We start from the raw sequence: 13,408 nt of genomic DNA on the forward strand, positions 1-13,408 counted from the left end.
AGAAGATATTTATGATTCCAGGGCTTGGCCTGGGTTATTTTAAAGCAGCCTTTGCACTGTGGTAAAATGGTGGGGCTTATGTACAGTTTATATCATAATAGCTTAGGATTAGTGTGCACAGCAAGGTTAGGCTCTTGAAGCAAGTGTTGAAGGGCAAGTTCTAGTCTTGCTAGCTATTTTTGTGGGTTCACAGATGTCTCATCCTGCGGGAGCAAATATTTCCTGGATCAAATACTTTTTTTTTTTTAGTTTTCACCATAAATTGACATAGGAACAAAGAAGCATGTCCTGTACCAGTTCCAAGATGTGTGCTAAGAAAACAGAAATTGCTTTTGTACATATGAAGTGAAGGGATTTAGATTTCTGGTTCTTATATACCGTGATGTTTGTTGTCTTAAAAAATAAATAAATAAATAAAAAACCCAGAAGAAAAACCTTATTGCTTGAATCAAATTACTCAGAAAATGAACATTTTATAACAAACTGGCAATAGGAAGCTGGGTAGTACTCATAATAAAATTATGATCAAATTGTACCTAGTAGGATCTGTTATGGGCTGATATTTCTGTCCTACCCAAACTCACAGGTGGTTGGCCTAACCCCCACAGTAATGCTATTAGGAGGTAGGGCCTTTAAAGATAATTAGGTTTAGATGAAGTCATTAGGGTTGTCAGAGATGAAATGCAAACACAGGCTATGGTGTTTATAAGCAAGAAACTGTTACAAGTAATAATTTAAAAATATACAACAATAGGTTACAGTGGTTATAAATAATTTAGTTTGTCAAAATGAGTAGGAGTAGGCCAAAGTTACATTTTACACAATATTTTATTCATAAAAAGGAAAATAGTATTTGAATACAGAATACCTTGGTCATTTTATTAAATACAAGACACATTTTATTTTCATTTTATTTTATTCTTATTTTTATTTGCCATGTCATATATTGAAATAAATAATTCATAATATATTTTTATGTGTACATCTATGGACATTGAACATTGTATTTTTTTAAATTTATTACTTTAAAATATTATAAACCTAGGCACATAGAGTTGATGATCTTTCAATACTTTATTTTTATAGAATTTATTTTTTCTTTTATAATTATCCATTATTTATAAAATTTGATATAATCCTTATCTATCTTTGCATGTATTTGTAACATTTTCTTAGAAATTGAAGTTATTCACAAATTATCATTAATTAATCAATAACATTAGTCTATTGCCTTAAAGTTGTCCAAGTAAATGTAAATGACGAGTTAATGGGTGCAGCACACCAACATGGCACATGTGTACATACGTAACAAACCTCCACATTGTGCACATGTACCCCAGAACTTAAAGTATAAAAAAAAAGTCTAAGCTAACACAGGAAGCCTTTTTTGCTTTGTAGCTGTACAAGAATTCACAAGATTAAACCTCAGTAGAAGATAACACTTACTGAAATTTCATTTAATCAATCTTGTACTTTGGCCATCCTAAATCATTTTTAAAATTACTTATAACTTACTGTACCACTAACATATAATTTTTAAGTGTAAAATATGAGAAATTAAACCCGTCCTATTTATGTAAAAATACTATGCTAAAATTATTTTTACATGGTACTGAAGTCAAGAAGGCATAGGGTTACTTGTAAGCTAAAATTAGTCCACCCTAGTTAAAAGAGCCATCAAAATACTAGGGATAGCATAGAAACTCGTTTTAATATAAATTATTCACTGCATTCATATGCCAAAATTTAAAGATATTTGAATCTATGTCATGAGTCTACTTTTCTAAAACCTAAGCTGTTTCCAAACTTTTGGATTCACTTTTTTTTTTTTTTTAAATCAATTCATCACTTCTGAGCGCCGGGCCCCGCAGGGCCAGCTCCGGGACCTCGGGGACCACAGCGTTGCCGCCGCCTAAGGGGCCTCGCTGCATAGCGCCCCGAGGGGGCTTCGCAGGAGGAGAGCTTTTCATTTCGGGTCCGCCCGGCGGGGCTGGGGTCACGATCCGATCAAATAAGATCAAAGTGTAAGCGGGAGGAGGGGCGTAGGGGTGGGCGCACGCACTCGCCTAACACGCTCCAAGCGCGCACACTCACACACTCACGCGTCCACTCACACTCACCCCGCACGCGCCTCACACGCGACACCACAGCTCCGCACACAACACCCAGGACCCAGGCCGCTCTCCCTCCCTAAAACAGCGGAGGGATTCACTTTTTCATTCTGTTACAATTTTGCAAGAAGAAACATGAAAAAGGAGTACATTTCTAATTTTTTTTCTATTTTTTTGTCTTTTGCTTATTTGTACAAATTTATGAAGTACATGAGAAATTTTGTTACGTGCATATAGTGTGTTGTGATCAAGGCAGGGTATTTGGCGTGTCTGTCACCTGAGAACAATACATTTTTGTTAGGTATAGTCACCCTACTCTGCTATCATACATTGAATTTAATCCTTCTATCTTACTGAGAGTTTTACCCTTTAACTCAGTTTGCTTCCTTGTTCTCCATATCTCCCACTCACCCTTTACAGTCTCTGTTATCTGTCCTTCAACTCTCTACCTCCATATAATGAATTTTCTTAACTCCCACATAAAAGTGAGAACATGTGATATTTGTCTTTTAGTGCCTGGCTTATTTCACTTAAGATAATGACCTCCAGTTCCATACATGTTGCTATAAATGGCATGATTTTATTCTTTCTTATGGCCAAGTAGCATTCTATTGTGTATATATACCACATTTTCTTTATTCATTAACCCATTGATGGACACGTAGGTTGATTCCATATCTTTGCTATTATAAACAGTGCTGCAATAAACATGTGAATGCAAGTATCCTTTGATATACTGATTTCTTTTCCTTTGGGTAGATATCCAGTAGTAGAATTGCTGGATCAAATGGTAATTCTACTTTTAGTTTTTTGAGAAATCTCCACATTGTTTTCCATAGTGGCTTTACTAGTTTACCTTCCAACAAACACCATGTAAGTTCCGTTTTCTCCTCATTCACACCATCATGTTATTTTTTGTCTTTTTAAATAGTCATTCTGACTGGGATAAGATAGTATTTCATTATAGTTTTGATTTATATTTCTCTGATGATTAATGATGTTGAGCATTTTAGCATATACCTGTTGGGCCATTTGTATGTTTTCTTTTGAGAAATATCTAGTCATGTCCTTCGCCCACTTTTTAATGGGATTAGTTTTTTCTTGTTGTTTTTTGTTTCCTGTACATTCTGCGTATTTGTCCTCTGTTGGATAAATAATTTGCTAATATTTCTCCCATTAAGCAGATTTTCCTTTCACTTTGATTGTTTTCCTTTGTTGTGCAGAAGCTTTTTAATTTGATCTAGTCCCATTTGTCTTTTTTATTGTTGCTGCCTGTGCTTTTGATGTCTTAGTCATAAATCCTTTGCTTAGACCACTCTTTATGAGAACTTTCTCTAGGTTTTCTTCTAGTGTTTTTATATTAATAGCTTTGCAACTTACATTTGTGTATTTAATTCATTTTGAGTTGATTTTTGTATATGGTGACAGATAGGAGTCTAGTTTCATTCTTCTGCATGTGGCTATCCAATTTTCCCAGCACCATTTATTGAAGAGGGTGTCCTTTCCCAAGTGTAAGTTCTTGTTGACTTTCTTAAAGATCAGTTAGCAGTAAATATGTGGCTTTATTTCTGGCCTCTCTATTCTGTTCCATTGGCCTATATATCTATCTTTAGAGAAATACCGTGCTGCTTGGGTTAAGTCAGGTAATGTGATACCTCCAGTTTTGTTCTTTTTGATCAGGATTGCTTTGACATTTGGGCTCTTTTTTGGTTTGATATTTTATATATATTTTATAATTGTTTATCCAATTCTGTGAAAAAATAACTTTGGTAATTTGAAAGAGATTGTGTTTAGCCTATAGAATGATTTGAGCAATGCGGTCATTTTAATGATATTAATTCTTCTGATCTGTGAGCATGGGATTTTTTTTATTTGTTTGTGTTATCTTCAATTTCTTTCATTAGTGTTTTGTAATTTTCCCTGTAGAGATATTTCACTTCCTTAGTTACATTTATTCCTAGTTTTCTTTTTAGTCACTGTAAATAAAATGGACTACTTGGTTTTTTTTCTCAACTAGATTGTTATTGGCATATAGAAACAAGAAACACTGCTGACTTTTGTATATTGATTTCATGTCCTGCAACTTTATTTATCAAACCTACTGGTCTTTTTGTTGAGTCTTTTGGTTTTTCTAGATATAAGACTATATAATCAGTAAACAGGAGAAACTTGACTTCTTCTTTACCAATTTGGATGCCTTTTATTTCTTTCTCTTTCCTGATTGTTCTGACCAAGACTTCCAATACTATGTTGAATATGAGATGTGATATTGAAGGGGAAAAGTTTAAAGATTTTTATTTTTTATTTGTAATGTTTTAACTATTTATCTAGTTAAGCTATTCCTAACATGTGTTCCAAATGAAAGAATAGTATCTTTATGATCAACTGATCCCAAATTTTCCCAAAAGAAGTGAAAAGGAGAGAAGAAAAATGAGAATTCATGAGAGCCAGCTTTACATATACATAAATTTAGTACTGTAGAGGTTAACTATTTTCCTTCTGTGGCAATGAAAAGACTCAGATACAAGAAACTATATATTTGACACGCAGATGATCAAGAGTCATTGTAGATAGACAGAAACATAATTATAAAGTTTATGAACGCCACTGGGCCCTTGTTAGAAATAGTCCCTTTGGTGAATAAAAACAAAAAATTTTACTAAAAATAGTAGTCCTTTCAAAACGTTCCATTGGAGATCTTCTATACATACATACATACATACATACATACATACATACATACATATATATAAAGTTAATGTTAAAAATAAAAGTGCGTAGAAAGGCAGCTAAGGTATTAGTGTACAACAAAAGGAAACTGAGCCAAGAATGTAATTAATCATCTTCACTTATGTAATTCCAAAGCATCTAGTAACTAATATTATGCTTCTTATTCAGATTAAAACTGTTCTGGGCCAGGCACAGTGGCTCACACCTGTAATCCCAGCAATCTGGGAGACAGAGATGGGTGGATCACCTGAGGTCAGGAGTTCGAGACTAGCCTGGCCAACATGGTGAAACTCTGTCTCTACTAAAAATACAAAAATAAGTTGGGCATGGTGGTGCACATCTGTAATCCCAGCTACTCAGGAGACTGAGGCAGGAGAATTGCTTGAACCTGGGAAGCAGAGGTTGCAGTGAGCCGAGATCACACCACTGCACTCCAGCCTGGGTGACAGAGTGAGACTCTGTCTCAAAAAAAAATTACACTGTGTATCTTACGTGTTTCTATACTCTTTATGGCACCTCTTATAGTTTTATATATTAGGTAGGCTTACACATTTTAATTAAAGTCATAATTATAGTGTTAAATTTAATTAGTCACATGCTGTCATTTTTATTCATTCAATGAACATTTGTGTACAGATGTGGTACAATTTTTTTATCAATGTACAAGAAAAGTTCAGTGAGTAAATGCTAAATTTTCTACTTATTTATTTTCTAAATATATGGGACACATTTTATTGTCACTCAAAGTGAAACAGGATCCATTAAAAAAGAAGACACTAAAAGAATCAAGGAGAAAAATAATCTAAAGAGTGAAAGAGAAAGAGGAAAATAAAAGATACTTCGGATGTGTGCAAATAAATGTACACAAAATAATTTGCAGAGACAATAACCTATTATAGCAAAAAACAGACACAATATACTTTAAAACTAGTGGTCTCACTCTATTGGTCTATTGGGTGCTGAATTTTGGTATAAAATTTTCACTATTGGAAAGTATTACTTTGCCTAATACACAACTTTTAAATTCCTTATATAATTAAAGAGATGTTATGAAGAAATTTTTGTCATCTTTATTGAGTTATTTTGAATTTAAAAGATATTTAAACTATACTTGAAACATTTTAAATTAAATATATGAGCTCTTACGGTAAGCTTGTAATGGCTTAATTTGTTGAAGTCTATTTTCAATAAATTAAATGTCTTTCACCTGACGTGTTTATGGCCAACACAAGTAACTATACTTGATTTTCAGACAGCTTTCATAAAAAGAAAATGAATAGGAAAGCTGATCACTATAAGTGTTTTTTTTACTCTGTGTGGTAAAATGATAAATAATATTGAATCAAAAATAATATCCATTCTGTCTCTGTTGAAAGCCATTCATTTTACACATTTTTATTTGTTACTGTAATGAATTCTTACTACACCCTGCATCCTGCTCAATATAAGGATAATATCACAGACATTAAACTTCCAATTTTAAGGAATGACATAATGTTCATCTCTTTGAAAACATTATTAACAGCTATTGTGTATTATTCACAGATACTGGCTGACCTAGAAAATCATGCATTATTTAAGAATGATCTGGAATGTCAAAAGCTGATTCTAGAAGCAATGAAATACCATCTATTGCCAGAAAGAAGAACTTTAATGCAGAGTCCGAGAACTAAACCCAGAAAATCTACAGTCGGAACTTTGTATGCTGTAGGAGGAATGGATAACAACAAAGATATTTAATTCTGGATTTATATAACTATACATCCTGTGTTATACCGTGATGCAGCTTTTAAATTGTAATGGTGATACTACAAAAAATGACATAAACTCAGCTTTAATTATTGTAATTTAAAATTAAGGGAGAAATTAAATATCTCTTTAATTGTAGCTGCTTTCTGCTTCTTCTTCATCTTTAAGTTCCTTATTCATTTCTTATGCTTATGTACAAGAGTTCATATAAAATAAAAAAGAGATTTGAATCACTTAACACAAGCCAAACAATTTGTTGGATATACTGAGAATGCTATTTCAATGCCAAGAAATGTGAAATGCAAAGCAAATTCTTGCTGGGATCTCAATTATGAAAAGAATCTCTGTCTTTGAGAAGTTGAGAATATCGTGTAGAAGCCAGATAAATAAATAGACAATTATAAAGAAGTATAAGAATGGTGAAAGTTATAATTTATAAGTTTAATTGTGTTTACTAATTTAGTCCTTCAAAAGAAAATGAATCATTTGTTTAAAAACTAAACATATGCATTTGAAGATTTTATTCTTACGTTTTTAGAGTTATTGGAAAAATCTCCAAAACTTTGTCCTCTTCAGATTTTCTTATGTCTGTCTTAATTTTCATGAATAAGTACACAAGAAAAATAATATGCAAAAAGTGTAATTTTCATGTTTGTTTCTAATAAATGATATAATTAACCATAAAATATTTCAAGTATTTATTTAAAAAGCTGGAATTGGCAACAATAGAATATGACCAAATATCCAACATCTTTTTAAAAATTGTTATTAAGATAAATCAGAACAAAAAAAAACTTATTTCAATCACTGTGAACTGAGATTTCAAAATTGTAGCTGAAGGGAAAAAACTGATGTAATCAATAGAGAATGACACATTCTCATTTGTTGTCTGTCAAAAGGATATCCTATGGCTGTTACATGGTTTTCATAGTTTATTTTTGGAAAAGAGCAACTCCTGTAAATATGAAAATGCAGAAGCCTAAAGAAATAAGATTTATTTTATAAGTACATAGCAAATCAAGAGAATAAAAGGGCAAAATGTTTGTCATCACATGGATGAATATAGGCACTCATAAAAGACAATACTGGTCCTGGGAGAAGGTACTAAAGCTTAGAATACACTATTATTGAAGTAGGAAAGCCTTAGAAACTTCTTTAAAACACAATGAAATGTCTTCCATCTGGGGTAGTCTCTTTCCCAAAAGACAGAATCTGGATGGTGATTTTGATGTTTACTTCAAAAAATATGAGATCTATATATATATACGTATATATATATATAGAGAGAGAGAGATGTATGTGTATATATATAGTATAACTATATATCTATACATATTATTTAGATACAAATATACCTATTTATGATTGTATTCAATTTCCTCTCTCGGACATTATATAGCTAGGTACCTAAGTATAGGTATATTTTGATTTACTAACATTCTTGAAGTTGTTACTTTTGTTGCTTGTAGTCATTACATTGTGTGTGTGAAATTATGTTATTAAATTTTTGAAAGACATTTCAAATTGCTTACTAATTATTATTCACACAGAAATGTCACAGTTTACTTGAGCTTAACCCTATTATTAAACACTTTGCTGGGATTCAATAATTTTTTTTATAAATAATGCCACCATTAGCACCCACATACATAAAAGTTTATCCTAATCTCTGAGTATTTCCTTAAATATACACCTAGATGAAAAATTAGTGGGTGGGAAAGAAAAGCCGTTGTGAGGTATAAGCTAATTTCTTTTTCGAAAATATATAAGAATTTATAATATTACCAAGTTATACAGAATGCCAGTCTTACTGTCTTGTCAAAAAAATTTTGTCTTAAAAAACCTTTTTATATGAGTAAGTTTTAACATAACAAAATATAAAGAGTCATATAGTCAATCCCCAAGTGTTCATCATTACATTTATATTTCCCTTCTTAGTAGTGAAATTGAAATTTTTGTATTTTAATTTTTTATGTATTTAATCACATATATAATAATGAATACTGATATATTAATACCTCTCTTCTAATTATTGCATTTTTTTGCAGTTTCTTGAGCATTGTTTGGTCAGTAGTAACAGCCTATGGTACAATCCTGTCATTTTCTTTACTTTAAATGAAATTATGTTAATACTTCAGAAGTCTGCTGTAAATATCTAGTAGGTAGCATAACACACCTGGCAATGTTTGAAGGAATGATGGATATTGCATAAGAAAATACATAGATGCTCCAGATAACGTTAAGTTTTGTAAGACATAATTTACTTTATTTTAGGCAGACACTTAGAGTAAGAGAAAATTGCCTTCTTCCAAACAAGAACTGGATGATTTGAGACAAAGAGTTAGCGTTTGTGAGGACTACCTTACTCTTGTTTGGCTTTCAATATTTATACCAGGGCCACTCATTCTTGGTGAGCCCTGAATGCTGTTTCATTTTTTAACTCAGAACTAGCTTTGCCTAGTTCTGAGATAAATCTATGCCTTACAACTATTTATAAGCTAAGTTTAGCATCTTAGCTTCCATTTTCTGCCTGGATTTCTGCCTCTTGCTGTGTACATCTTCGAAATCAGCAAACGCCCAGAGAAGACAAGCAGTGTTGCCCTGCCATTCTCTTTTCTGAGGGACAGGAGTCTAAGGTCCTGACTGCCTTGATTGCCCTGAGCTGCAATTTGTGTCTTTTCAGCCCCATCAGACTGCCCAGAGGCCTCAGCCCACATGCATTGCAAGGTCTCTAAGCCTAGAGCTGCTTATGAATCAATCATTTCTAAAGGCAAAAATGGCAAAGAATGTCAGGCTCATTTCCATTCACGTCCCCTCTTTCTGGGACTTCAGGCTTTTAAGCGTTAGCTGTATTTTTTAGTCTCTAATGTCTTAAAACAGCTAAATTTTGTACTATGAACTGAAGCTTTATAGTTACTCATGTGGGAACAGTTTGTCTGATACAAACTAATCCATCATGTTTAAAAGAAGCCCCTGTGTATTTGTAATTTTGAGGTTGTCTATTTCTGAAACTTCTTGAATTTTTTCAGATTTATATATTTATTTATGAATTTTAATGTTCTTCACTTATTTTTTTTCATTCTGTCCATTATTTCTTAACAATTACACATTTTATTTTATATCCTGGGGCTAATAATTTCAACATCTAAAAGGTTGGGTTCTAAATCTGTTGTTTGTTGTTTCTGACAACAGAAGTTTGATTCCTTCTGTGTCAGGTAATATTATTTTAAAGTCATAATTAATTTTCTTTACTCTCAGGGACTTCTTAGGGGCCTAAATTTTGCAGACGCCTTCCTCTAATGAGCCTGAATGTGCTTCAACCCAGAACCAAAGGCCTCACTTAGAGCCATGTCAGCCCCCTTTAACCATTCAGGCTTAATGCAGCATCTCTGGTTCCTTGTTCTCCCACCTTGTGTTTGGCCCAAGGCAGATTGCTCCAGATCTTATTGTTGGAAACCTCTGTCCACAAGAGATGCTGGCTTTTGTATTCCTTTAGCTCTCTCTCTGGTTTCACCTCACTGTTCCTTCGGCTATTTGACTATGCCCTTGAAAATTTCTCTTATTTTCATGTAAGACGAGCAATGCAAATAATTTTTTTTGTAATTTGCCCAGGTGGGCTGGTATTAGAATTAGAGGGCATTTCAGCCTGAGTCTTCTATTCTTCAACATTCAGAAGCATCCTTTTTCTCTTTTATTCTACAGTTTTCTCCATAGATTATTTCACTTGATTTATGTCCTATAATTTTTGAAACGTAGGTATTTTGTCTATAACTAAACCATTACAACTCTGAAATTTTTCAAACATTTTGGATATTTGTAAGGTAGACTCATTGACATTTTCATAGTTAATTAATTTTGGAGTATTCAGAAATTTAATATACTATTTCAGTTGTAACTTCTACATCTCTAAAATGCAAATAATCCCACCTTAAATTTTAAATATCATGTATTAAATTAGAACATCTCTAATTACAATGTAAATAACCATTCATTAACAATTTGACCAAATCCCACACTTCTAATAGTGAGTGTAATTCAAAATCTGGACCTAAACAGGAATTGATACATGCCTTAGAACTGAGGGATTATTAGCAAATATTCAAAACTACAAGTATGAATTACTGAATACTCATTTGTTCTTCTGTTATACATTCTCCAAATGATAGACAACTTGGCAACAGAAACTTTCTAACTTTAGAAACACTTACTATTAATTGTGATAACATTTGTTATCAATTGTAGAATTTCAGTAAACATCTACTAAATTTAAATTGCAAGTAATTTAACTGATCTAAATGGATATCCAAAATGGACAAGTCTCACATGTTTATGAATTATAAATTCACTTTGAAGTATAATATGCTATTTATCAATGTAAACTTTGTGCGAATATGAAATTCACCTTTGTAATATTCTGAAGATGTGAAAAGCCAAATGTAATTAGAAGACTGCTGTTACCGACACAACTCTTCCCATACGACCCTTCAAGCAGAAAACAATTTTATGGATCTAGGATACTTTTCCTCAGTAACTGATTATTTTTAAGTAATAGATAATACATCAATGACATAAATAAATACATATATATATTTAACTAATTGTAATTTCATTTTTTCTCCCCCCAATTTATGTACTTATTTATTTAATTTCGATAGGTTGTGGGAAACAGGTGTGTTTGGTTTACATAGGTAAGTTCTTTAGTGGTGATTTCTGAGATTTTGGTGCACCCATCACCTGAGCAGCGTACACCGTACCCAATGTGTAGTCTTTTGTCCCTCAACCCCCACCCTTTCATCCCTCCCCTCAAGTCCCCAAAGTCCATTGTATTGTTCTTCTGACTTTGTGTCCTCATAGCTTAGCTCACACTTATAAATGAGAACATACGATTTTAGGTTTTCCATTGCTGGGTTACTTCACTGGGAGTAATGGTCTTTAACTCCATCCAGGTTGCTGCAAATGCCATTATTTAGTTCCTTTTTGTGGTTGAGTAGTATTCCATGGCATGTGTGTGTGTGTGTATATATATGTGTATATATATATATGTATACATATGTGTGTGTGTGTATATATATATCGAAAACAACAAGTATATATATATATATATATACACACCATTATTTCTTTATCCACTCATTGATTGATGGGCATTTGGGCTGGTTCCATGTTTTTGCAATTGCAAATTGTGTTGCTATAAACACACATATGTGCAAATGTCTTTTTCATATAATGACTTCTTTGCATCTAGGTAGATATCCAGTATTGGGATTGCTGGATACAATGGTGGATCTAGTTTTATTTTTTAAGGAATCTCCATACTGTTTTTTATATAGTGGTCTTACTAGTTTACATTCCCACCAGCAGTGTAAAAGTGTTCCCTTTTTCACCACATCCTTGTCAACGTCTATTTTTTATTTTTTGACAATAGCCATTCTTGGAGGAGTAAACTGGTATTCATTGTGGTTTTGATTTGCATTTCCCTGATCATTAGTGATGTTGAGCATTTTTTCATATGTTTGTTGGCTATTTATTTATGTTCTTTTGAGAACTGTCCATTCATGTCCTTAGCCCACTTTTTGATGGGATTATTTATTGTTTCTTGCTGATATGTTTGAGTTCTTTGTAGATTCTGGACATTTGTCCTTTATCAGATGCATAGTTTGTGAAGATTTTCTCCCACTCTGTGGGTTGTCTGTTTATTCTGCTGATTATTTCCTTTGGTGTGCAGAAACTTACTGAGTTTAATTAAGGCCTATCTATTTATCTTTTTTGTTGTTGTTGCATTTGCTTTGGAGCTCTTGGTCATAAAGGCTTTGCCTAAGACAATGTTTAGAATAATTTTTCTGAGGCTATCTTCTACATTTTTAGTGACTTTACATCTTAGATTTAAGTCTTTGATTCATATTGAGTTGATTTTTGTATAAAGTGAGAGATGAGGATCCAGTTTTTTGCCATGTGGCTTGCCAATTAGCCCAAAAAAATTTGTTGAATAGGGTGTCCTTTCCCCACTCTATGTTTTTGTTTCCTTTGTCAAAGATCAGTTGGCTGTAACTATTTGGCTTTCTTGCTGGGTTTTCTATTCTGTTCTATTTGTCTGTGTGCCTATTTTTATACCAGTACCATGCTGTTTTGGTGGCTATAGTCTTATTGTACAGTTTGAAGTTGGGTGACGTGATGCCTTTAGACTTGTTGTTGTTGTTGTTGTTTAGTCTTGCTTTGGCTAGTCAGGCTCTTTTTTGATTCCACGTGAGGTTTAGAATTTTTTTTAAGTTCTATGAAGAATGAAAATATTTTGATGGGAATTGCATTGAATTTTTAGATTGCTTTTGGCAGTATGATTATTTTCCCAATGATTCTACCCATCCATGAACATGGGATGTGTTTCCATTTGTTTCTGTCATCAGTGATTTCTTTCAGCAGTGTTTTGTAGTTTTCCATGCAGAGTCTTTCACCTCCTTGCTTAGGTATATTCCTGAATATATTATATTATTTTTTGGCAGCTATTTTAAAAAGAGTTGATTTCTTGATTTAATTCTCAGCTTGGTCGCTGTTGGTGTATAATGGTGCTACTGATTTGTGTACATTGATTTTGTATCCTGAAACTTTACTGAATTCTTTTATCAGATCTAGGAGCTTTTTGCATGAGTTTATAGAGTATTCTAGGTATACAATCATATCATCAGTGAACAGCGACAGTTTGACTTCCTTTTTACCAATTTTGGTGCCCTTTCTTTCTTTCGTCTGACTGTTCTGGCTAGGATGTCCAGTATTATGTTGAATCGAAGTGGTAAAAATGGGCATCCTTGCCTTGTTCCACTTCT

At 32.9% G+C, this 13,408-nt stretch overlaps 3 protein-coding genes and 1 non-coding gene across 11 annotated transcripts in view; 1 reads left to right on the forward strand and 3 right to left on the reverse strand.

Moving 5' to 3' along the window:
• Positions 1-7,276, forward strand: part of LOC115935268 (drebrin-like protein) — a 26,824-nt gene extending 19,548 nt beyond the window's left edge. For 3 of the 8 annotated variants that reach the window (XR_010134488.1, XM_055392938.2, XM_055392941.2), the window contains one exon: positions 250-3,859. Coding sequence is in view for 3 of the 8 variants with exons in the window: in XM_055392936.2 (XP_055248911.1) it covers positions 6,387-6,581 (195 nt within the window). In the remaining 5 variants the exon portion in view is untranslated. Of the gene's footprint in view, positions 1-249; positions 3,860-6,386 lie in introns of those variants that run through there. The other 5 variants (XM_055392940.2, XM_055392936.2, XM_063708212.1 and 2 more) reach the window with 2 other exon arrangements.
• Positions 1-13,408, reverse strand: part of LOC129534750 (uroplakin-3b-like protein 1) — a 128,674-nt gene that overhangs the window by 1,764 nt on the left and 113,502 nt on the right. The window lies entirely within an intron of this gene.
• The window catches only part of LOC109027627 (DNA-directed RNA polymerase II subunit RPB11-b2), a 48,252-nt gene that overhangs the window by 1,764 nt on the left and 33,080 nt on the right, over positions 1-13,408 (reverse strand). The window lies entirely within an intron of this gene.
• LOC115935525 (small Cajal body-specific RNA 2) lies at positions 1,785-2,197 on the reverse strand. The gene has a single exon (XR_004071138.2).

The sequence above is a fragment of the Gorilla gorilla genome, chromosome 6 (assembly GCF_029281585.2).
Source record: "Gorilla gorilla gorilla isolate KB3781 chromosome 6, NHGRI_mGorGor1-v2.1_pri, whole genome shotgun sequence".
NCBI classification, from domain to species: domain Eukaryota; kingdom Metazoa; phylum Chordata; class Mammalia; order Primates; family Hominidae; genus Gorilla; species Gorilla gorilla.